The following is a 25,919-nucleotide window of genomic DNA, read 5'->3' as shown; positions in this document are numbered from 1 at the left end:
AATTTTTCAAAATCAATACATCAATCAATATAGATAAAAACAGTTGAGTGAACTAGCTACCTAAACTTATCTCGATTGCTCCATAAGGGGGTGTTTGACTTATAAGTTATTTAAAGCAGCTTATAAATTGTTTAAGAGCTTATTAGCTCTTTTAAAATGTTTGACAAAATGAGCTCCTAAACAGTTTATAAGTTCTACAAAAAATACTTATTTTTCAAAATTTTATATATAAATATTATTCAGGTATGACTTTTTATTTTTATCATATATCCTCTCAAGTACATCTCTCTTTGATTTTATCTCTCTAACAAAGATTTTTTCTTTCTAATTAAAAATTATCTCTAACTCATAAGCTCAATTATTCAAACACTTTGATAACTTATAAGCTCTTAAAAAACTGCTTCTTATAAGCTCTTTAAAATAAGATTATAACCAAACATCTCTAACTATTAGCCACGATATTGTGTAGGGTCGTTATTATTGAATGAATTTTTAGAAATAAATTATATATATATATATATATATATATGGAGAAGATCCATGAAGAATGCTAAATATTTTGAGAATAGAGAATGCGTTCGAATAAGTCTATAATTTCAATGAATAAATCAATGTATCGTAGATAGGGGCGAGATTTTCACTATTTTTACCGTATTTACTGAATACATCTGTCATTAGTTATGTTGATTTGTTCGTAAAATTTATAGATTTATTCATTATTCTTCATTCTCTTGAAAAATATAATTCTCCAAAGATCCCTCTCCTATATATATATATATATATATATATATATATATATATATATATATATATATATATATAGGGAGAGGTTCAAGAAAGAACCATAAATAAATAAAAAACGGAGAATCATTTTTAACCATTCGCTCATCAAGATCTACGGTGGATGCATCATCTTGTTGGATGAATGCAGATCCTGGGTTCGAATCCTGAAGGGAGCAATTTTTTTTTATTTTTTTGAGTGCATTAATTTTAACGGCGAATGCATTAATTTTTACAGTGAATGCATTAGATTTGATGGTTCTCCCGTTCTCACAAATAATGTAGTTCTCTCTAGAACCACACCCTATATATATATATAAGAAAAACCTAGAAGGATTCGCACTGTGCATATTAATTGTTCCCCATTAAAAAATATAAAACATGTGGTGTATATCATGAGCCTCCCCTATATAAAGGCAAGACTGCAAACAACTCTATGTACCTCTCTCTCTCACTCACTCACTCATAAATTAATTACTATATAATTAGGGAAATTTGGAGATGGGTTTACATGGGAAATTGATTGCAGCAGTAGAATTCAAAGCTGGTGGAGATGTGTTTCATGAACTTTTCAGGCACAAGCCAGACCATATTTCCAAAGCTACCCCTGATAAAGTGCATGCTTGTGATCTTCATGAGGGTCAATTTGGTCATGTTGGTTCCATCATTTGCTGGAGGTACACTCATGGTAAGTACTCACTTGACACTACCACATATAATTAGATTTACTCATATTAATATATTCAAACTCCTTCGATTTATTAGACTGAATAGATAAAAATAGTAAATTTAATATCCATTATTTACTTTGATGAATTGAAATTTTGGGATATCACAAGACTCTTGATGATTTCTATCATTTAAACTAGTTTTGTTTGATTCATATCCAATTGAAATTATGGGATTGGAGAAATCCTACTATTGAGGAATAAAATACGATCAATCATGCACCTTATCAATCATGTATTGTAATTAAACTTATTATGGTTGGATCCTATGTTATTTTCTGGTGTCTAACTATTAATCTTTTTTTTGTTGTTATTCTTTAGTTTCAAGTTAATGATTGGTACTTGGGTTCAATTATTCCATAGTTAGAGAATTAATTTAGAGTATATATATTTTAATGATAAATATTAACATATATAACAGTGATCTTTATTAATTATTATAATAAATCTATACTGTTATTAAAAGAGTTTTATTTGCGGAATTCGATTTACCTAATACTATATATGGAGTATATTTTTAATCGAATGAAAATAATATAATATTATAGTCCCTCCATTTACTAAAAACTGGAGTGTTATTTCTTTTATAATGGCTAGTATTGTGAGTGGAACAATGATTCTATTTTTATTTTAATTTTAAAGTGATTAATTTGATTGAGTGATGGGTCCACTAATGGCAATATCGGTAAATAAGGAGTATCGAGGGCTGTGTGCATTGATGGAATAAAATAATGTCTCACTTTTATTATAGTTTTAATTGATAAATTTGGTTAAATGGTGTATAATGACAAAATATTAGTAGTAAATAATGGGTAATATCGTTACCAGACTATACTTACTAAAAATGGAAATACATGATATATTTTCTGCGATGGAACAAATTGATAAAATGTTTTTTTTTTTTTTTGGTGGTCTGACGGAGTATATTTCTACCATACTTATATCACTCTTAATTTTTTAATTGAAATATATTTATGTAATATACAATATTAAACTAGAAATTTATTATATGTTAAATGAGAGCTAGGTACGCATGCAGTGCACGTGCTCCCTGCTAGTATTACTAAAATAGTGAATTTAGTAGTCGGATACAGAAAATTAAATTGTTTAACTTGTATGAAGTTGCTATTATGTTTAAGAAATAATTCTCTATATGGTCGAATCGACTATTCTTTATGGAGAAATATTATTTTACAAATTAAAATTTGTGATGTATAGATGGGAAAGAGAAGAGAGCAAAACAAGTGATCCAATCGATTGATGAAGAGAAGAAGTTGATTGAATTCAAGATGCTTGAAGGGGACTTGATGGAGCTATACAAGACTTTCGTTATTACAACCCATGTTGAGACAACGGGTGGCATTGATTTGGTGACGTGGACATTAGACTACGAGATGCTTAATGATGACGTGGAGCATCCCATCTCGTTGCTCTCCTTCTTCATCGACCTCACCAAAGACATCGAGACCCATCACCTCGCCAAACCTTGAATTACTGTGATTTCTGTGGTGACTCGAATTCTCGACCTAGCTATTGATTGAAGAAGAAGCGTCTAATTAATTAGGTTGCATGCACTTTAGTGTCTTATTTCTTCGTGGGTCAATAAGTCGTTGCTGGAAGATGTGTGTGTACGCGCGCGCGCGCGCCCGTGTTTTCAGAGCGATGTGTGTGTGTGTGTGCACGCGCGTGTTTTCAGTACTTGTGTTGTGTTTTATTTCAAGGTTATTTCAATGATAATAATAATAAGTGTGTTGCATGTGTATACGCTCAATAGTAGTCGAGGCATGGACAAAGTAATGTAATATCAGTTTGGATTTCTATAATATTTTTATTGTGTTACTGCGTAATACTACCTTCATCCACGAAGGAACTTCCTGCTTTTTCTTTTAGGGGCATTCACAAAAGAACTTTATAAATATTTTCATTTATCCTTATAAATATTTTTTCAATAACTAATTATAATTATATTGTCATAAAAAATAATCACACTTTCACATGACACAAAATAACTACACATTTACATCTCATAAAATTATCTACATCCGCAAATGTCACTAATCTTTGTGACATGCTATAATTTTTGTAACACGCATAATAACTACACACCTCATATTGTTTAGTACAATAACATTTATAAATGTCAGAATACTTCAGATATTATGTCACTACTAGAACATTTTGTCACTCTAATTTGTTAGAGGATAATATTAAACTTCTATTTTCTTTTTCACTCTCTAAATAAAGTACCCTATTGTCATATCAAAGAAGATGTATAAACAAACTACAATCATTGAGTATTTTTCAAATCAATACATCAATAAATAGAGGTAAAATCATTTGAGTGAACTAGCTACCTAATCTTATCTCGATTATTGCTCCATATATGCATGTCTTCTATTTATCCAGCATATCATATTCACTTTATTGTGTAGGGCCGTTATTGAATGATTTGGTAGATATAAATTAATATGAACATACTAGAAGGCATGTCAATTATTTCCCCTTTCAAAAAAAAAAAAAAGTGGTTTATATCATGAGCCTCCCCTATATAAAGTCAAGACAGCTGCAAACAACTCTATATATATACTCTCTCTCTCTCCTCTCTCTCTCATAAATTAATTACTATAATTAGGGAGTTTTTGGAGATGGGTTTACATGGGAAGTTGATTGCAGCAATAGAATTCAAAGCTGGTGGAGATGTGTTTCATGAACTTTTTAGGCACAAACCACATGATCTTTCCACAATTAGCCCTGGTAAAACACAAGGCTGTGATCTTCATGAGGGTCAATTTGGTCAAGTTGGTTCCATTATTTGCTGGAGGTACATCCATGGTAAGTACTCACTTGACACTACCACATTTAATTAATTTTAACTAGATTTACTCATATTCTTACTTAAACTTGTTATGATTGGATCCTCTCTATATGTTACTCCTTCCGTCCCATTTCTTGACACATTTTTCCTTTTAGTTTGTCCCATTTATAATAACACTTTTCAAAAATAATATGTAGTCCCTACTTGCTCTACACACATAAAATAAGTGGGTCATACCCGCAATACATTCTTAACCCTTTATTATTAATTTTCGTGCCAAAAGCAAATGTACCAAGATAAGTGAGACGGATAGAATATTTTCTAGTGTCGTGAAAGATGTGCATAAATATGGGGGACAGAGGGAGTATTTAATTAATTGAAGGAAAATATTACTCCATTTGTCCACGATATCTCGTTTCCACTTTTATCATTTTAATCCGTCCACAATGTCATTTTCACTTTTATTTATAGCAACAGGACCCACAAACTCCACTCACAATAACAGTGATATCCAAACTCCACTCACGACAACACCCGGCCACAACTATATCAACTATATTATCTATCACTTTTTTAAAACTCGTGCCATCCGCAAAGTGAAACCATATCGTGGACGAATAAAGTAATATTTTATCGGACCACAATTCGTAGACTATTCTTTAATTTGTAATGTTATTTACAAATTAAAATTTGTGATGTGTAGATGGGAAAGAAAAGAGAGATAAACAGGTGATCGAATCGATTGATGAAGAGAAGAAGTTGATTGTATTCAAGATGATTGAAGGGGACTGGATGGAGCTATACAAGACATTCGTTATTACAGCCCACGTTGAGACAACGGGTGACATTGATTTGGTGACGTGGACATTAGAGTATGAGATGCTTAATGATGACGTGGGGCATCCCATCTCGTTCCTCTCCTACTTCATCGACCTCACCAAAGACATCGAGACACATCACCTCGCCAAACCTTAAATTACTCTAGTTGTGTGCTCTCTCTGATGACTCGAACCCCTGACGTATTAGTTGAAGAAGAAGAGTTTAAGTAATTAAGCCGTACTTTGTTGTCTTGTTTCTTTGTGAGTTAATAAGCCGTTGTTGTAAGACGTGTGTGTGTGTGCGCGCGCGTGTGTTTTCAGTACTTGTGTTGTGTAATAATAATGAGTGTTTTGCATGTGTATACACTCAATAATAGTCGAGGTATGAATAAAGTAATGTAATATTTCATCCGTCCACAAAAAATAGTAAAGGAAAAATAATGGTTTTAATGAAAATAATTAGTGTATTATGAGCGAAAAAGAGGTTCACTTAAAAAGTAACATTAATAATGATAATTAATTGTATTGTGAGTGGAGAGATGGACCCACCATATGATAAAAAGTTTCCAAAAATAAAAATAGATTAATTTTTCTAAGGGTCTCAAAATAATAAAAAGTGACTATTTTTTGTAAACGAATGGAATATCAATTTGGACTTTATATATAAATTACTCCCTCCGTCCCATGAATGAATTTTGAGTCACTTTTCTTTTCCAGCCGTCCCACGAATCTTGAGTCATTTCCTTATATGGCAAAAAAAAATCTCTTTATTTACTTTTTTCACCTACCACACTTAACACACTAAATATTAGTATTATTTGTACAGCTTATGATGGAACTTTTGTACTCAAAGTGGACTTGAGGCCCATTTAAATTTCACTATAGACCTTTTCAAATTTTATACAAACAAATGAGTATTTACAACAAGACTATACCTTGTGTATGTGCAAAAATAAACCAAATTAACCAACTAAAGTAGAACAATGTTGTCCAAACTCATATGCATATTTACATATATGTCTAACTGAAGTTCTTAAATCCAAGCTCAATTAAAAAAAAAAAAAAAAAACTCTAATTAAGGATAATATATTAATGTTGACAACAAGTAACGAATCAGGTCTGCCGAATATTGAGGATTAATCCGAGCCCATCAAGCCATATGCTAAGTATAATTTTATACATAACCCTCATTTTACTTAGTGTAATCCCTCTATTTAAAACACTTAATTAAATGATAAATCATTATTTTAATTTAGAGGTATGCTTTAAGGAGGGGCGTTTACTTTGGTGGATTAACCTTAATAGAAAAAAATAATAAAGATAATCACTTGTTTAATTTACTTTGATGGATTGAAAGCTTGAGATATCCTATAACACTTGATTATTGCTTTCATTTGAGTTAGTTTTGCTTGATTTATATTTCATTAAAAGAGTGGAATTGGAATAATCCTAATCTTGAGGATAAAAATACTCAATCATGAATCTTATAATCATGCAAAATAAATATCCCTAAGAATAAAATAAAAAAATTATAATTATTTACTCCTCTGTCCCATTATTAATGTCTCACTTTCTATAATGGGATGTTTTATTATAAATGTCTTATTCTTTTTTTGACAATATATTATATCTCTAAACCTAATATTTAAATAATTTTTAACTAACCCACTTTATGTATTTTTTATACATTTCTTAATTTTCGTGCTCAAAAGTAATGAAACATTTGTAATGGGACGAGGAAGTATTATTATTGTTGTTATTGTTATTATTATTATTATTATTAGAATTTAAATAAAGACTAAAATCAAGTTGGGTCGAACTACATCAAGCTAAATATCCATCTAACCATATAAACTTCAGTCCAGCCAGTCCGGCGCAGCCCAGCCCAAACTACGTAGGTTATCGGGTCAAACCCGCCCATTATATTTGCCTATATTATTGCGGCATTTTGCAACCCTATTTACAAAGTTTACAGATAAAGAGCAATGGCGGCTTATGCAGCCTAATTTCTCTTATCCAAATAATGAAACAGATCCAAAATCATCGTCGCCCTCCCATTTCTCTCGAAGCTCAATCTCTCACTGAAAAGCTCAATTTCCTCCAATTTTTTTTCAAAGCTTACAATTTCTACAATGGCGGAGAATCAGAGTTTTTGGAGAGTCGAAATTGCAGATGCAGTTCAAATCAGATCAGATTTGCGGAGGAGTGAGATCGTGGGCTTCGATGGCGTCGGCGTCGAGTATGTAGTGATGGATAAGCTCGCCGGAGGTCGGCGAACCGTTCCGATTGTTGGGATGGGAGGTATTGGTAAGAAGTATACAGCATTCTTTAAAGTTTGGACTGCTGAAGGATTTCTAAAACCAATTAATGCAAAAATTGGAAAGAAATTGTTCAAAAGCTTTGGACTTGGATTGCTGAAGGATTTTTGAAATCAATTGATATTGATTTCTAAAATCAATTTATAATAATTTTTAAAAATAATTTATGAAACAATTGGGAAGAGAATGTTCAAGAATTGAGATTTAATTGATCAAAAGTTTTGAACTTGGATTGTAGAAGGATTTATGAAATCAATTGATATTAATTTCTAAAATCAAGTCAAAATTAATTTCTTAAATCAATTTATGATAATTTTCAAAAACAATGTATGCAGAAGAGAATCTGCATAAATTTTTAAATCTTCGGATATTTCAGTTTCTAGATAAATTTTTAAATCTTCGGATATTTCAGTTTCTAGATATTAGCGGACATTTCAATTTCTAGATTGAATTGTATTATGAGATATTAGCTTCTATTGTATTTAACTTTTTTCTAGATTGAATTGTATTATTGTATTTAACTTTTTTCTAGATTGAATTGTATTATTGTATTAATGAGATATTAAGCTTGTATTGTATGTAAGCTTTTGTATTATTTCAATAGTGTGAAATTGGATTCTAGAAGAAATTTATGTTAAACTTTTGTTGTAAGCTTAGATGAAATTTAAGCAGAGATTCATGCCCACAATAGTGTGAAATTGCATTTGTATTGTATTAATTGTTCCAATAGTCTAAATTTATATACAGAAGAATAAACAATAGTTCTATTGTATTATGCAAGTCTTGTATTATTCCAATAGTCTAAATTTATATAGAGGAGTCTATATGATCTAAAATTTTATCCTTGTATCAAGGAAATCACTAAATAAATGAAAAAAATCTGCAGCTTGAGCTCTTGTATTATTCCAATAGTTGTATGAAGGAAATCACCAAATATAATGAATAAAATCTGCAGCTTGAGCTTAAACTTCTTGGAGAGGTATTTGAATAAATTTAGTACTCGTTTGGTTCAAGTAGAGGAATGGAAAGGGAATGAAATCATATAAATGAGTGGAATGGTAACAATAACCATTACTTTTATTGAGTGTTTGGTTAAACAATGGAAATGTGGATTCTCTTTCTTTTGTTTTTCTTCTATTTTGAGGGGTATCAAATTGGGTGATTGAAATGGTTAACTCATTACTCAAACCAAACAACAAGTAATGAATTCAATTAATTGAATCTCTTTTCCAACCTCTAAAAACATCCAACCAAATGTGGACTTAATGTTTAATGAATTTAATATGCCACCAATGTCTTCTAATACAAGCTATCAGCTAAACTTTTATTATTTGTAGTCACACAACAAGTAGAGAAGAAGAAAAAAAAGTTGTTTTTGTGACATTTGTAAATTTCTTGTTACTAGGAAATGGATTCGACTATCATTTTTTTTACATATAAATGACTATGTACATTAATTAATACTCCCTCCGTCCCAGCTTTTAGGACCTAATGGTAAAAATAGGACCGTAACTTTTAGGATTTTTAGAAAAAGGACTATAAGTTACGGATTTTGAAAATAAGGACTATAATTTTTTTTTTAACATTTACACTCTTGTTTCGGGCTCAAAATTAATTGTTTGGGCTTTTGATGCCACCTAGAGCCCGTTGCTGACGTGGACTGCCATGTCAACTTTTTTGCAAAAAAGAATTTGTTTCTTTTTTGTATTCTCGTTTTAACAATTATATTTTTTTTAGGAAAATTAACAATTATATTTGTTTTATCTTAAGTAATTTAATATCCTAAAAGAAAGCTACATATATACGTTCATTATAATGTTAAAAGACATGTATTATATCTTTTTTACATTTAATTAGAAGAATAAATTATAAAAAAAATATGCCATCAATTTTTGACTCAATAAGAATATAAAGTACATCAAATTCACTATTAGGCTTCGCATGACAGCAAAATGGATTATAGTGCTATTCAAATAAGGCTTACAGTAGCATGACACAAAAAATGGTCAAAAGTGTCATTCAAATAAGGCTTCGCAGAACCATGACAGCAAAATGGCTTATAGTGCTATTTCAAAAATGCCAAAATATTTCAGGTTTTCTTCACAAAAAAAATGTCTTTAAATATCTTTAGATATCTTCACAAAAAAGAAACAAAATTTTTTTTTGCAAAAAAGTTGACATGGCAGTCCACGTCAGAAACGGGCTCCACGTGGCATCAAAAGTCCGAATAATTAATTTTGGGCTCGAAACAGGAGTGTAAATGTTAAAAAAAAAATTATAGTCCTTATTTTCAAAATCCGTAACTTATAGTCCTTTTTCTAAAAATCCTGAAAGTTACGGTCCTATTTTTACCATTAGGTCCAGCTTTTAGTATCCAACTTTCCTTTTTTGGTCGTCCCACATTTTGGTATCCACTTCTATTTTTAATAAAAGTAGGTGGGGCCCTTATTCCACTTACAACACATCAATCACTTTATTAAAATCCATGCTGATCTCAACTGGATACCAATACCAAAAACCGGGACGGAGGGAGTATCAATTTGATTTATTTTTTTTCAAATATAAGGTTATGAGATCTCCGCAGAGGCTATCAATTGGTTAAAATTACATCTACGTGTAATAAACAACATAAAGTGCTTATTCGTCACTTATTATTATTACTCCCTCCGTCCCTAAAATAACTTCCTCTTTTTCCATTTTGGGACGTCCCCCAAATAACTTCCTCTTTCTTTCTTTCCATTTTTGGAAACCTACCCCACCACTAATAATACTTTATTTATTCTTACTTTTCACTTTTCACCACTCCCAATACTAATTATAACACTTTTCACAACTTTCAATAATAATTATATCATTTTTTCTCCACTATCAATACACTTTACAACTTTTTATTAAAACTCGTGCCGTCCCCAAAGAGGAAGCCATTTCAGGGACGGAGGGAGTATTATTTAGTTTTATTATATAAATATATAGATAGATTAGAGGTTAATTGCACTCACAGTTGAAAAATTGTAAAAACTTGTATACATTCTGATGATACAATTAGAATTTATTAATTAAATTCAAATTTAACGAAGTCCCTCTTGAAAATTGGCCAAAAGTAATATTCGAAGCTAAATGCATAAAATTTCAAATTTGAGAAGGTGGAAGAGGGTGAACTCATGGGTATCAAAGAGGCCTTGTCCTGGATCAAAGAACTGGGTTTTACTCAAGGTTGGCTACAGTCGGATTGCCGGAGGGCCTGTGATGCTGTTAATGCAAGAAGCAGGAACATCTCTGAGTTGGGCCTTATTGCTCGTTCCTGTCGAGATGAGTTAGCAACGCTCCCCGGTTTTTCTATTTGTCATGTTAAAAGAGATCATGCATGATGCTATCGCTCACTCCTTAGCGAAAGCGGCGAGGGATTTTAGTACACAACATGTTTGGGATGAACCTCCGGCTTTTGTGGTGGGTCATCTTCATTTACCATGCTCTTGTGATCAATAAATTATCCTCTCGTTCTCTCAAAAAAAAAAATTTACTGTTACAGTGTAAAAGTGAATAATAATAATAATAATAATAATAATAATAATAATTTCCCCAAAATAATTGCTTAATGGTTTAATTAACATGGATGGAAAGTTTCTCAAAGAAATAAATACTAAAATCCATAAATGGAAAGTTCCCTTTGTCTCAAGTCATCAATACTAATTATTTGCCTAAAAATCGACTGGCAAAATTTAGCCAAAACAAAGTAAATAAATATAATAAATTCTAATTTAGAAAATTAACTAGGAACCTTCAACCCCAAGCTTGCCACTCCTAATAAAAATTTTTTTTAACCAACGTCCTATTATATACATTATAACCAATTGAATCGACAATAATTCAAGGTTAATGTTTATGTACATAATTAAACAATGGCTTTCATAAAAAATTCTCATAGTCATACTAATTAATCAAGTGTAAATTCACAAGGTATAAACATAAGCAACAACAACGGTAATATCATCCTTTTTCCCGCCAAGGCGCACAAACCCGGCCTGATACGACGCCAACTCGAACGGGGTGGCGTCGTATATATGCAAAGATTTCACACGCGCCGCCTCCGCTAGATCACGCGCCACCCTCCCCGGCGGCATCATCGCATCGGGGAAGCGCCCCACCACCGCCTCCACCTCCTTGGGGAACACGTTGTCGAAAAGCCCGTCGGTGGCGGCGACCACGATGTCGCCGCTCTCCATCTCCACCGCGATCTCCTCCGCCTTCTTCGGGCTGCCCGACGTCGGCCCCAGCTGATAAGGCGCGTTGAACTTGTAATGCTGCACCGGCGACCGGTAGACCGTCCGTCCGCCGCGGATCACCGCGAAGCCGCTGTCGCCGACGTTCGCGGCGCGGAGGCGGTTCCCGGCGAGCGAGATGATGCAGGCGGTGGACGAGCCGGGCGCCTCCGTCTTCGCGAAGGCGTCGACGAGGACCGACTTGGGGTCCACGTCGGCGGGGCGGGAGTCCTTGACGACGTCGGCGGCGTTTCTCATCAGCTCGCGCGCGTATTCTCCGGCGTCGATTCCTTTTTTCGCCCAGCCGCCGACGCCGTCGGCGACGCCGATGACCTGCGCCTTCCGGCAGAAGAAGTGGGCGTCTTCGCCGTCTGGCTTCGCCGGATTCTCTTTTGGTATGTAGAAAGAATCGGCGATCATCGTCAGTTCGTTTTTGATGATTGACATTGCTTGAAATTGGTGATAAATTTTAATTCTAAGTCGATTTTCAACTCGAAATTGTGATTTATGATGTCAACATATATGTAATATATAGAGGAGATGAACTAAATACTTTCCCAAATAGGAGTAGGAATCAATCTGAATTGTTGATTTCTATATATACGATCTATGATAGTAAAAATTATATGAATTATAGTTCGATTGGGATTAAAAAATTGGAGTATGAAATTTAGTTGGATAAACAAATAAATACTTGGATACTCCAATTTGGAAGGAAATTTGTTAGTATTTTTTTTTGTAGATTAACATACTTTTCCAAATTGAAGTACCAAAGTGACATTAATCTCCTATTCCGACTAGGATTGCACCTATATATTTATATTTGAATCTATATATTACTCAAAAAAAAAATTGATAATATTTTTTTACTATAATTCAATACAAAATTATTACTAGTATATTTTTTAGTAAAGAATACCTTTACTCAAAAAAATATTATTATTAATTATTGTGGTTGAATTACTCAACAAAGAATATTGATATAATAATTTTGTGATGAATTATGGTAAAAAAAATATCATAATTAGGAAGAATCGGCGATCATCAGCAACAAAGAATATAGATACAATAATACCATATATAGATATAATAATTCTATTATTACAAAATTAGGAAGCTTGAACCCAAGCCACTCATAATTAAATAAATTAATCAAAGCTCTATTCTTTCATATGAATTTTATGAAATTGCAAATTAGATTCGAATAATCAAAACCTAGTGCTTATTTTCATCATCAACTCTCCTAGTCTCACTAAGTGATAATTGCCATAATTCGGGAAATGACATTTGAACATTCTTCAAGTGTCATTTGTATGTTAAAGTAGTGTCATTCAGAAATCATGTGTACGGTGCAACCGATTGGTTGTACGGGAGAGTGCCTCTCTTTAAAATGGCACAACCCTTTTTTGTTTTACATTTTAATTTTTCTGATTTTGCACACGATTTTAAATTTCTCAAAACTTTCTCTCAAATCAAAGTTGAATTGATGGGGATTAGACGATACTGTATTATAACACCTTCAAATCCACTTAACCCTAAAAACTCCACAAATAACCAGTGAAAGAGTGCAAACAACAAGAATTCACATAGGGCATAACATAAGCAACAACAACGGTAATATCATCCGCTTTCCCGCCGGAATATTCCATTCCGGCCTCACGCGCCGCCACCCCGAACGGGACGACCGCGTCGCTCTGCCGGGATCTCGAGTGCGCCGCCGTCGCCAGCTCGCGCGCCACCATCGCCGACGTCATCCCATGCGACAAGCACCGCCCCACCATCCCCTCCGCCTCCTCGGGAAACACGTTGTCGAAAAATCCGTCGGTGGCGGCGATCACGACGTCGCCGCTCTCCACCTCCACCTCCATCTCCGCCGCCGACTCGAGGCCCTCCCCGCTCGTCCCCCCGAGCTGGTACGGCGCGTTGAACCGCGACTGCTGCGCCGGCGACCGGTACACGGTGCGCCCGCCCCGGATCACCGCGAAGCCGCTGTCGCCGATGCTGACGGCGCGGAGGCGGCTGCCGGCGAGCGAGATGATGCAGGCGGTGGACGAGCCCGGCGACTCCGTCTTCGCGAAGGCGCTGGCGAGGACCGACTTTGGGTTGACGGCGGCGGGGACGGAGCAGCCCTTGACTGCGTCGGCGGCATTACGCATCAGCTCGCGCGCGTACTCGCCGGCGTCGACGCCTTTCTTCGCCCAGCCGCCGACGCCGTCAGCGACGCCGATGACCTGCGCCTTTTGGAAGAAAAAATGGGCGTCTTCGCCGTCAGGCTTCGCCGGCGGCTTTCTTTCTTTCGGTATATAGAAAGAATCCGCCATCATCATCAAATTATTTCTAAGTTCGTTTTCATTATTTCCATGGATTAACATTGTGAATTTTTTTTGTATTTAAAAAAAATTAAGAACTTTCGTCGTCTAAAAATTAGGAACCAAATCTTAACCGTTTTAGTGTTTAATTTTGATTTGAGTTGAAAGTTGGGATATCAAAATCTAATTATATAGATACAGTTAAAAAAAATTAAAAGATCGATACAAGGAAGTTTTTCATATTTTCACAATATTTTCCTAATCAATTATTAATTAAAAAATGGCAGATTATGCGTAAGAAAGTAATTGCAAAATTTACAATAAAGAAAAAAAAAAGTAATTGCAAAATTTTAATTGTATAAGAAATTGAAATTGAAGGGACTAAAAATTGGTTGTGGAACATGATGTGGTACACGTATGCTTTAAATCGTTAATACTACTTCAAAAACAAATACTATTATTTAAAATAAATGTAGCTTCAATATATTTAATTCGTCTAACATCAACTCAAAAAATATAAATTAATAAAGTAGATAACTGTTGATTTAAATATACCCAAATTCTGATTTTTTTTATAATTATTTTTCTTTGTCAATAAATACATAAACTTTTAATATTTTAAATTTTGGTTCAAATTAAAATTTCGATCACACTTAATCATAAGTAGAAAGCCAGAAAGCTCTATATATAGATTTATGTTATATGGAACTTATGGATTCATCGAAATGCGATAGTATTCAAGAACTCATCGAGTTGCTACTAGAACCTTATTGAGATGATTAAAGTGAAGTTTTGGTTTTGGATATCAAATCTATTTTTTAGCTTTGCTTGTTATAGTTTGAGTGATTGGATTTGTAATCCATCTTGTTGCCTTAAGATTTTGTAATTTGACTCATTTTATCCGTGTGTAACGTAACTTTGTATTTCGCTTTTGGGTTACACTCCTTGTGCGTGAATAAAATTTTATTTTATTTTTAAAAAGTTAAATATGTGGCATTTAGTACATTAGCTTACTATGTCGTGGACTCGAAAAAAGTTTTGAGAAAGTAAATATCAAAAGTTTAGACTCTTGTCGAGACATTCAAGTTATATATGAAGTGTAGTGAAAAAAAATATTATTCAAAAATTAAAAAATATAATTTCACAGGGAAAAAATTTCGTGCAAGATAGCGTTGTTGCACAAATAAACAATGTTTTGTATCCTTAATTTTTAATGTTTTTTAAAAATATTCTCAATTTACATTTTCACTTCAAAAGACATCAATTTTTTAAAAACATTTATTTATGTCATGCTTTACAAAATCTAATAACATAATGATGATCCACATCGTCAAATTCTTAGGTGAATTTTTAGAGTTTAAGATTTTTTTCGACAATTTTATTCAATAATGCAGTTAGTTTCTGGTGAGGTAACTCATTATTCTGTCGCTGAATTCTATAAAGCGGAACATAAATCAACATTTTTTCAAGTTGAGGGATTTTAAAGTGTAACCTAAGTTAGTGACATTTTTTTTAAAACGCCAAAAATTGAGGACACAAGCTATTATTAACTCAAAATATTATAACAAAAGAATCACAATTTTACAAATGAGCAAAAACTAAATCTTGAAAAGTGGTGATAATGGTATTCATCAAAATTTTGGACTTATATCATACAACTCCTTCAAAGGGTTGGGAACTATCATTACATTGACTATTACACAAACGAAAAAACTTAATAATATCTAAGGGATTTGTTCCTGTTAAAAAGTATGAGAGAAAACAATTAATGTACAACAATTTATAATTTGTTGAGATTTTCATCTATTTTGATGATTGTCTTAACCAAGAATAGCTTAACTGCAGAAGGAAATAGAATTGCCATCAAACTTCTTAACAGAGAGAGAGAGAGAGAGAGAGAGAGAGAGGACTTATGAATCAACCTTACGCGCAAGGGCAAAGCCTCCTCGTGTGACTGTGAGAGCCGTCGCAGGAAAGTGTCGATTGTCTTTCCGTGTACAAGCACGCACCGGGGTTCTACACGTGTGAAATGTGACGAAAGAGAAGTTACTAATATGACGATGCAATCATAAGTCAATACTATTCAACTCTGAAAGGAGGCTCGGGTAATTCATTCCGATTGGTATTTAAATCACAGAAACATTGCTATTGAATGTATGCATATGTAATGAGATCATTCTGATATAAAAGACTCGTTTGGTACAGGTGATAAAGGTGTATAATATATATACATGTGACACTCGAGAATATTATACAAATTTGATTCTGTAATACCACCTTCCCATGTGGTATACGTAATGCACATCATAATTACAACAAATATTAATTATATATATAATTTTAATACATCCTAACAAACTGTTTCAAAAAAAAAAATGCATCCTAACAAACAATGGATTACATATTCTAGATATTTTAATATATTCTTGCAAATATAATATTAAGATGTCAAATAGTCGTACTATGTATCAAACGAGCCCTAAATGTTTAGAATGCAGATCATCTAAATCTATGTAAAATTTCAAGGCATTAATGAGAAAGTAGTTGGTTGGATTCTCACTCTTCTCTCTCTCACTCTGAAACCGGGTAATGAAAACGAAGTATCAACAATATCAATGCATAGATTAACTATACGGAGTTGGTTTATCGAACTCGAAATAGCAAACGTACCAGATACGCCGGAGCATCATCAACTACTTCAGCCGGTTGGTCAGCTCCGACACTCGACAAACAGCCACCTTTGCAGCTCATGTATTTCTTAATGCTAATCGTTATGCACGCAAAATCACTTAGAGACGAGCGATGCAGCAAGACAAGTTTTCATTGAATGTAGGAAGAGTGATAGCTTACCCTTCACACTGATTAAGTAGAGCGAGCTTGTTGGGCACACAAGATTCTCCATTAGATTTGCAGACGGAGTCGCAAGATTCTCCTTGTCTATTTTTACATGGATGGAAATATCAGAGATCCATTAGCATCTGTTATCTCTTTTAAATTTTTCCACAATTTTGAAACATAAAAAACACCATCGGGAAGTTTTACCTTCCGACAACGACATTGATGCCGGCCAGTCTTGTTTCGAGCTGTGTGCTAGAAGATTCTGTCATTGAGATACTATTAAGCATAGGTCAATTTAGTTTCTGAGAACTGTCACATTTAAGAATCTCAAGACCATAACTGGAAACATAAAGTTATAATCTTAAATTGAAAGATCATAGAAGATTTCAAGCCGGAAGTCGGAAATCCCTGCTCACAAGGAAGTAATTTATGGGAGGAAATGGTATAAGACGATGAAGAAAATCAAATGCATGCCTTGTTCTTTTTAGGGGTAGTCACGCTTAAATATACGAACTTTCCGCAAATTCTGGTTTTGCACGTGAACTAAAAAATATGCGCCCATATACACAAATTTTCAGTTGTTCTAATTTTTCACACAATTGATAATTTTCAGCAAATTAATGCCATCGTGACTAGCTGAAATGACAAATTAATGCCCTCGTGACAGGCTAAAGTGATGTAAACATTCAACTACATCGATAATTTTCCTCAGTCAGCTCTTTTTCACTATAATTCATGATTATATTATCACGGGGTGGTGGTGTAATAAACTAATAATATTTTTCCATGTTTTCCTCCCTAGAAAACGTGAGATAAAAATAATGGTGTGATAAAATTTTCCAATATTTCACATCCCTGATTTTTCTCATGATAAATTTACAACAAAAAAGAACGCACGCTAAGAATAAATAACTAACCACTTGATGAAAGAATACATTGTAAAAATCAAATCTTCCATGGAAGGTCATAACACAATAATAATGTTCTAACCTATATACTATGCATGAATGTGATGCACTAACCTGAAGAATTAGTTGGTATGGAAAAACAATGATGAAATTCACTCAGATATGCGTTTTCGTGAACCTGAAATATTAGAAAACTATATCAAATGCCAGTCTAAATGGCGTGAAATAAGTGAAAATATGGTTCCATATCATAAAAAGAAAACAAAGATGAGAGCCAAGATTGGTTCTAATTGTTTAAAAAAAAAACGCTGAACCTCCCACCAGAAAAAACGACAAAAGAGAAAACAGATCCAATTCTACAACGTCGTAGATTTCATTTAACTAGATTGCATTTGCATAGAGAGAACAATGAATACTAAAAAACCCAACTATGGCCTATTTTGCAACCATGGCCACTTTTTCAGCAATGAACCATTAGAGAGAGGGAGAGAGAGAGACAGAGAGATTGGAATCATTGTTACAACAGAACTGAACTCGAGGATATATGGCTCAAAGGGAAAAGAAACAAATACTGCAGCAAATAGCCAAAAAGGCCTAGAATCAAAACGATACGTATGCAGTAACTAAGAGTATAATATATCAATGTTATGGATATTGTGAGCTTCCAAATGATGGCTATAGTGCCACCACTCACTAATAGATGGCGACGACATACAGAACTCGCATTATGTTCCATGACTCATTAAATTAAAAGAATAAATGTAATCAAGAAAGAGAGCATACCACGCTCTCAGAATTATGGCGACACCTCCCAGCACAATAATCAAAAATACTTCCATAGGTTCCTGTCAAACAAAGACCGAATCTGAAATCATCGTGGAAATCTGTGTATAGATTATGAGATCAAATAATTGTGCATGGATGAGAAAGCTACGATGCTCATTATAATCTCGGATTATGCCACCTCATTCACATAAAAAGGGCGCCGTTAAGCTTATTTAAACCAAACGTAAACCATCTATAACGAAAAGCCTGGCTTAAGATTATTAGTTCATTACTAAGTCAGAAAAAACCTACAACAATGATGAACAGAAAATTAAGCATAGAGTTTACCAGCAGTCACAGGCTTCGCTATTTGGATGTTTGCAGCCAGTTCCTTATCAGTCTTTAGAGCAAATAGGCAGTGTATCAGAACGAGAAGGATTCATTAGTAAGAAAAACGAAAAAAATCTGGATGATGTTACCGTTCCCGGATTCAAGCAGCAGGATACACAGAACTCGTATGACTTGCAACACTGAGAAACAATATTACATCCCCTGCAATTTAATCACAGAGGAAATAAACAAACAAATAACGCTATAATAAATAGAAGGAGACGATGAAGCGCAGTCTGTTGGTAAGACGCTTCCCCTCCAACCAATAGGTTGGGGGTTCGAGTCACCTTAGGAGCTAGAGTGTGAGTGGGTTTTTTCCTTTCTTTGGTTATAACAAATATTAAAAAAAAAAAAAAAAATAGAAGGTATACAATAATCAAAGAAAAGAAAATATTGCAAATTGGCACTCCGCCATCCCAAATATTTGAATAGTAACGAATAGAAAAAAGAGAAAACGACTTAAAGAGATAACTCACTGACAAGAGAACTGATCTCCTCTTCCTGGACAACAACGGGACCTTGGGTCAACCGAGAATGCATCACATACATAACCTAGAAAAATGAGAAACAATCAAAACTATATTTTGTGATTTATAGCTACTCGAAATTGGATTCCCTTGAAGACCTAAGATCAGAATGACCACCTACCAAATCATGTTATAGAGGAACTGGAAAACTAAGGAATCACTCACAAGAAAATCATGGTTCCTTTGGTCAAGCAGACTCAAATTAACCTCATTTTTTGTTCTCCTTTTCTTTGTGATAAAAACAGATGAATTAAAAAATGCATGTGAATGTAGACATCTTTAAGAAGTATCATCACGCGGTAATGAGTCTCAATTGTTAGCCACAAAACAATCACAATTTCCTAGACAGTAATTTCTTCTATGTACTAATAGATACAATTGTTCTATATCCATCTATATGAACCGTATTCTCGTATTTACAAATATCATTATCAAAAACTACAAATACCACGCTGGTTAGATACATGCCACAACCAATTATTCAAATCAGAAATAGTATAAAAAAACAAATCCATTTTTTTATGAAAAAAAATTACCATTATCATCAGTGAGGTAGTATCTTCCTTGCACCGTGGTTTTACAATGCCGTTTCAGCTGAAGGCTCACATCCTTCCTGCAACCACGTAAATACAAATCAAACTCATTGAACCAAAATGAAGACGAATAAACCTATTTGAAATAGGCTCATTGGTGCTAAAATACACCAATTTTGATCGAGTTTTGGTTTTGCACACCAACTTTAAAATTGGTACAAAAACACAAACTTAACAATCGTTGTAATTTTATCATGATTAACATTTTCATCCAAAACAAAGCCTGGCAGTCTGGTGGCATAAATAGGGTGAGTTGGCTTCAACGTTGCACTGCTCCCATCAAAACGATCGTTTTGGTTATGAAGATTTATGCCACAGAGTTGCAACGCCAACATGAATTTTTTGCAAAAATGTCAATCTTGATAAAATTACAACAGTTTTTAAGTTCGTGAACCAATTTTGAAGTTCGTGTGCAAAACCAAAAATGGGCCAAAGTTGTGTTTTTTAACGTCAATAACCCTTATTATTATTCTTAAAAAGTGAACCTAACAACCAGCAAACTACAATAGAATTTCTAAGAATTCAGGGAAACTGATAATCTCTTAATAAACATAAAATATCCAAATCAGTCAACAAGATCAAAAAAATTATCAAATATTATTCAGCTACTGTAACCTGAAACAAAATCAGAACAATCAATTCCGCCAGTTAAAACAGAGATTTCACGCTACAATTACAAAAGGGCTCGTCGAGAAACCCTTGAAATTGATAAAATTGCGACGAAAATCAAAAGTGTAATTACCTGATGGCCGTAGCTGGTGGAGGAAACTGAAGAATGAATAGAGATAGTAAAATGAGATTAAAGCTCGAGGGATGAACAAACATGGGGATTTATACGTTGTGGGGCGGATCGATACAGTCGAATTAACAGAGCAAAAATGGGAAAGTTTTCATCTTGGTAGAAGCTGAGCTGCAGAAAGCCGAATTGTCTGATGCATTTTTGGGTTGTCTATTTCTTCGATGAAATTAAATTTCAATTGAAATTACAAAATATGGAAAATGAAGTAACTCAAAATTTTTTTGAGAGGAAGTGACTCAAATTTAATGTATACTAGCATTTGTAGGTGTGGATAGTGGATACATTTTTATATTTATTTTTGTATATATAATAAGTATTAATTTAATTATTATATAAATATTATAAATATAATTAAAATATAGTTTATTAAAAATATTGAAATAAAATATCATAATCATATAATTTAACTATATATATTAAGTATAGTTTGTTAATGTATTTTCAATTATTGGAATAATAGTATATTTACAACGGATTGCGTAAAATAATATTTAAGTATGTATTATTATATTAGTATATAATTTAAATTATTATTTTTTCAGTTGGGAATGAATTCAAGATAAAATTCGATAAATGTATATCGACTAAATAAATAAATAAACAAAATATATTTACATCATTAGTATTATTTTTTATGAGAAATGAGAACAACAAATAAGTCAATAGATCTACAAATAATTTTTTTGTAATTCACGAATAATCATATTCAGTTAATGTGGTAAATTTTTCTCTTTAAAATTTGAATCTAAATTTGAATAACAATCAATTTATTTATAAATTTATACCATCAACTTATCCGTTATTCTCATTTAAAATAAATAATTTAAAATTTAAATAAATATCTGGCCATTTTAGTGGTCTTCTTTTTTCTCTCTACATGTGTGTGTGTGGTGTGTTTGTTTGGCAATTACTATAACTTAAAAGAGGCCTAATGCAATGTATTTGGGCCATGATGAGTTAAATCAAACAAATTATAATATTAGGGCCCAGAATCCTTATGGCCCAACTCAGTTACAAATAAAACTAATTTTTATTAGTGAGCTCAGATTAAAACAATAACAATTACATAAAATTGAACTCTCAAATTGAAATAAAGTAATAATATAACACATTGGAGTACTGTATCTAAGTTTCAGGTCTTTTACCTAAAATTTATCTTGAAAATATAATCTTTTCATTGCATGCAAAACTATTTTGGGTTAAAAGAGAACATAGAGCAAATTAAATAAGAGGAGGGGCAACTGAATTTTACTTTTTTTGGAGAAAATATATATAATGCTATTACTATAATTTACTGTTAGTAAATATATAGTAAAATAATACTATTACATCTTACAGTTCACATTCTTTAAGTAAAATCCACAAGTTGACTTTATGAAGACAACTAATATACTGTATACAATTGTTCATAAAATAATCTGCTGCACCAATTATTGTCAGAATCCTTTGGTTTTTATATCTTGTATTGGTACTGTCACTGAGTTATTATTATCAAAAATTATTTTAAGTCAACTTGCATTTACATGCATCAAAAAATCCATATACAGTCACATTGGTGGAATTGAGAGGAAATATTACTATTGGAAAACTAGCTATACCTAATAATTTGCATGCTAATATAAACTAGATAAAATATCCAAACAAATACAATATAACATTCACACAAAATACAACTCACACGTCGCTGGTGAGACTCGAACGAATGAACAATTATGCACTTTAAGTATCTTGATAGGTTGGTATGATTTTTGTTTAAATCAAGCTAGTGTCTACATGAATGAATTATTAAGCATGCACAAGTTAAAGGATGTAGTGATAAACCATATATAAAATTAAGTTATTGTCACAAATTAATAATTATATAGATGAGTTAGGAGTTTTAGATCATATTAAACTTATTATGTAATGTAGAAGACATTGTTCTCTAAACTACCACTTTAAAGTTTTGAGAGAGTGTGAAATACATTTATGTTTCAACAGCCCATTAAATATGCTCAATTATGTCATTTAATAATTGTTTAAGAGATAATTAATATGGTTCGATAAATTAAATAAAAGAGCTTATATTAATACGCTTACAAAATTTGGTCCATAGTATTTCACTAAGGTTGGTGGAGTTTTTTTTTATTATTATTATTTGGTTTGAAATTATATTTACTTTGTGAGCTTAAAAATGAAAAATGATGTGTTCGAGAAGTTGAAAATTGAAATGGCAAATCTAGTTGGCGAACATTAAACAAAATCGAGTTTTGTTCAAATTTTAAAGTACTTTATTTACCAAATTATATTATTAAATTATTCCAATAAAATACCAACATTAATTGATAATTATTATTTGTTAAATAGAAAGAGCTATTATTAGACTGAAAATTGAAAATTATTAATTATCCGATTGTGAACCATATGTATTGATTTTTTCAGCTATCATATGCTTTTCCATCAACGAATTCGAAGAGTAACAAAAAAGAATTCGATTGCTTTGTATTGAAATGATATGATGAAAATATCATGCATGAAGATCACTTCAGAAATAAGTTAAATGAGAATTATATCTGTAAAATCTCAATTATATTCCAAAGTCACTTTCTATTATATCTAAATTCATACGTAATTGCAGTTAACATAATTGCAACAATAATGAATAGGCAAACTACTATTTATATGATAATATAACAACATTGATTATAATAAGTGTTAATTCAATCTTGTTCATTTACTTTACATACGTAAAAAGTGAATTATGTTAAATCACATTAATTAAATATTTTTTTTTTTAGAATGACAAGAGTAATCTAATATACAATCAAATCGCACGCATGCGGGACCTCTACACTACACAAAGGTGAAAAAATAATCGCACGCGCAGGGAACACTACCCACACACAAATATGGGAAAACTACCAGCACGCAAGCAGGATTGAACTTTAATTAGGTCACTCAACTTTACCACTTAATCTAGGCCCTCATCGTAGATTAAAGAACGTATTTAGTTCCCTGTTTCCAGTCAAAACATTATTTATATGCACAAATTCTTGTGTTATTGTGTGGCTATAATATTTGATTAATTATTTGTATTCTATTGTTTAAATGAAGCATAATTTTTGCAGCAAATTCAACACGTCATCTTATATTCTCATTAAAATATCAAAAATATGTTTGTCATATATATATACACCATCTTAATTAAGATAATATTACTACAAACCTTAATGTAGTGACTTTTTCTTAATTTTTTATTTTTTTTGTACAATTCATTTAGCACAATTCATTTTCATTGTGCATGTTTAATTAAGTCCGACAGTTTGAATTAAGGATTTTATTGTTTTTTTTTTCTAATTCTTCATGAATTTACTATTTCTTTTTTCTTTTTAAAGTGAACAACGAGCATTTTTTTTTGGAAAAAAAAAAAAAAGGTGGCTAGTAGTGCGACATCTCTCGACATTAATCATCAAGTGTTACACATGGAAGCACGCTTTTTCCGCATCATCATTCATCTCCTATCATTATATTAATATATATGACATGCTTGCAAAATTAACAAAGATATGTTATAAATTTGAGTACTTTTCTCTTTAAGGCGACCTATATGTTGGATTAGAAAATATTGTGATTGGAGGTAACAAGTTATTCATCGATATCTATTAGGTCGAGTTGTTTAACAATGATTCTTTTTTAGAAAGATTTGTGTGGATTATTATTGTATTGGAATGAACATTATCCAAAGAATACTAAGTTTATGAGATAGATATATAAGATTTGTGTTCATGTATAGTCTAATCTAATTAGGAAGCGTTTGATTTGGTTGATGAAATAGATAAGATTGATAGAATTAGAGGGACGATTAAATAATTCACCCAATTTTGGAGTGATGAATAATCACTCATTTGGATGATTAGATGCAGGTCGAGTTATCAATCACGGGATCAATCATACAAACTAAATACTTGATTAAAAATTTAAAGTGAATTATTTTATCAAACATACCTTCAAACCAAACGCCTCCTTAATGTGAAGCTACGTCGTCGTCGTTTAGGAAGACTTCTGTTTCAGTCACGTAGACAGTTTCGACTTTCACATTGCATTCATTCGCTCAAAATGTTCGTCAAATGCACAATAAAAAAGAAAGAAAAAAAATTACAAAAGTTGAGCGTGTTGGCTACAAGTCGACCCTAGAAATCGGCAGGTTCTCATTCAATCACATATACACTTTTCTTTTTCTTTTTCTTTCTTGAATTTGACCCGTGATTGTGAGCTTATGTGTAAAGCTAAATCTCAAAAACTTTTATTCAAAAATATGGGTCCTACCTATTTGACAGCACTACTAATACAACAAACATGCCAATTTTCTACGCATGCATGAATAAAAGATATTTGAAGAATTGAAAAGTAATTTATCTTAATTTTAAACCGATATATTTGTAAGAGAATGAAATATTATCACAATATTACCTTGTCCATCTAATTCTTTAAGTGTTGTAAAATCATTATGTAAGTTTGTAGATTATTGCAAGAAAACGTTAAGTGTGGGCATAACCAAAATACCTTAGACAAAGATTTCTAGGAAGATGTTCGCATAATACAGACAAATAAAAGTATCATTAAAAAAAGTAACAATTATTCTTCTTACATTTAACTAGAAAATAATATTAATTAATTCTTAAAAAATGGCTATTATACTAAATAAAAAAAATGACAATGTCGTATTTACCAGCACCTTGTGAATGTTCTTACATGAGCCTACCACTAAAAGATAATACTAGACCATATACTTAAAACCAAATCATTAAAAAAATTATAAGCAATAAAAAAACTTAGCTATGTAGATAAAAATATAGAAACAATGATTAATTTTTACTTTAATATCCTTCTACGAAAAATTCACTGATCATCCGGAAAATTTCATATAAATTCATGTAACAATATTATTTACACTGTTACAAGAATTTTTAATTTTATGTAAATTTATGTAACAACATATTCACTATTACGAGAAATTTAATTATACGAAAAGTTTATATTTTTATTATATAAATGTGTAAAGACATAATAATATTCTCTCCGTTCCGACTAAC

General features: G+C 32.3%; 5 protein-coding genes across 7 annotated transcripts; 2 read left to right on the top strand and 3 right to left on the bottom strand.

The window, feature by feature from the left end:
• The first annotated feature begins 1,124 nt into the window (after nucleotides 1-1,124).
• Nucleotides 1,125-3,347, top strand: LOC130999908 (kirola-like). Its single transcript, XM_057925604.1, has 2 exons — nucleotides 1,125-1,468; nucleotides 2,727-3,347. Exons 1-2 carry the CDS (start codon nucleotides 1,282-1,284, stop codon nucleotides 2,996-2,998), a joined length of 459 nt encoding a protein of 152 aa, XP_057781587.1. The 5' UTR covers nucleotides 1,125-1,281; the 3' UTR covers nucleotides 2,999-3,347.
• A 652-nt stretch (nucleotides 3,348-3,999) lies between these two features.
• Nucleotides 4,000-5,597, top strand: LOC130999907 (kirola-like). Its single transcript, XM_057925603.1, has 2 exons — nucleotides 4,000-4,340; nucleotides 5,027-5,597. The coding sequence occupies exons 1-2, from the start codon at nucleotides 4,154-4,156 to the stop codon at nucleotides 5,296-5,298; spliced, it is 459 nt and encodes a 152-aa protein (XP_057781586.1). The 5' UTR covers nucleotides 4,000-4,153; the 3' UTR covers nucleotides 5,299-5,597.
• A 5,812-nt stretch (nucleotides 5,598-11,409) lies between these two features.
• On the bottom strand, nucleotides 11,410-12,165 carry LOC130997055 (probable protein phosphatase 2C 55). The gene has a single exon (XM_057922334.1). The coding sequence runs from the start codon at nucleotides 12,163-12,165 to the stop codon at nucleotides 11,410-11,412; it is 756 nt and encodes a 251-aa protein (XP_057778317.1).
• A 1,088-nt stretch (nucleotides 12,166-13,253) lies between these two features.
• On the bottom strand, nucleotides 13,254-14,039 carry LOC130997054 (probable protein phosphatase 2C 55). Its single transcript, XM_057922333.1, has one exon. The coding sequence runs from the start codon at nucleotides 14,037-14,039 to the stop codon at nucleotides 13,254-13,256; it is 786 nt and encodes a 261-aa protein (XP_057778316.1).
• A 1,587-nt stretch (nucleotides 14,040-15,626) lies between these two features.
• LOC130999906 (uncharacterized) lies at nucleotides 15,627-21,074 on the bottom strand. Of its 3 annotated transcripts, none has more exons than XM_057925600.1 (12): nucleotides 20,791-21,074; nucleotides 19,992-20,068; nucleotides 19,405-19,480; nucleotides 19,018-19,090; nucleotides 18,887-18,938; nucleotides 18,557-18,618; nucleotides 17,888-17,951; nucleotides 17,070-17,127; nucleotides 16,878-16,964; nucleotides 16,698-16,791; nucleotides 15,950-16,043; nucleotides 15,627-15,866 (listed from the first exon to the last, which is right to left on the bottom strand). In XM_057925600.1, exons 1-11 carry the CDS (start codon nucleotides 20,871-20,873, stop codon nucleotides 15,951-15,953), a joined length of 819 nt encoding a protein of 272 aa, XP_057781583.1. In that variant the 5' UTR covers nucleotides 20,874-21,074; the 3' UTR covers nucleotides 15,627-15,866; nucleotide 15,950. The 3 variants fall into 3 exon arrangements, with proteins under 3 accessions (XP_057781583.1, XP_057781584.1, XP_057781582.1); XM_057925601.1 differs by having other exon boundaries at nucleotides 15,627-15,766; XM_057925599.1 differs by having other exon boundaries at nucleotides 15,955-16,043.
• Nucleotides 21,075-25,919: the final 4,845 nt, after the last annotated feature.

The sequence above is a fragment of the Salvia miltiorrhiza genome, chromosome 8 (genome assembly GCF_028751815.1).
Source record: "Salvia miltiorrhiza cultivar Shanhuang (shh) chromosome 8, IMPLAD_Smil_shh, whole genome shotgun sequence".
NCBI classification, from domain to species: domain Eukaryota; kingdom Viridiplantae; phylum Streptophyta; class Magnoliopsida; order Lamiales; family Lamiaceae; genus Salvia; species Salvia miltiorrhiza.
The sequence above is the reverse complement of the archived record's forward strand: the minus strand, read 5'-3'. Positions and strand labels throughout refer to the sequence as shown.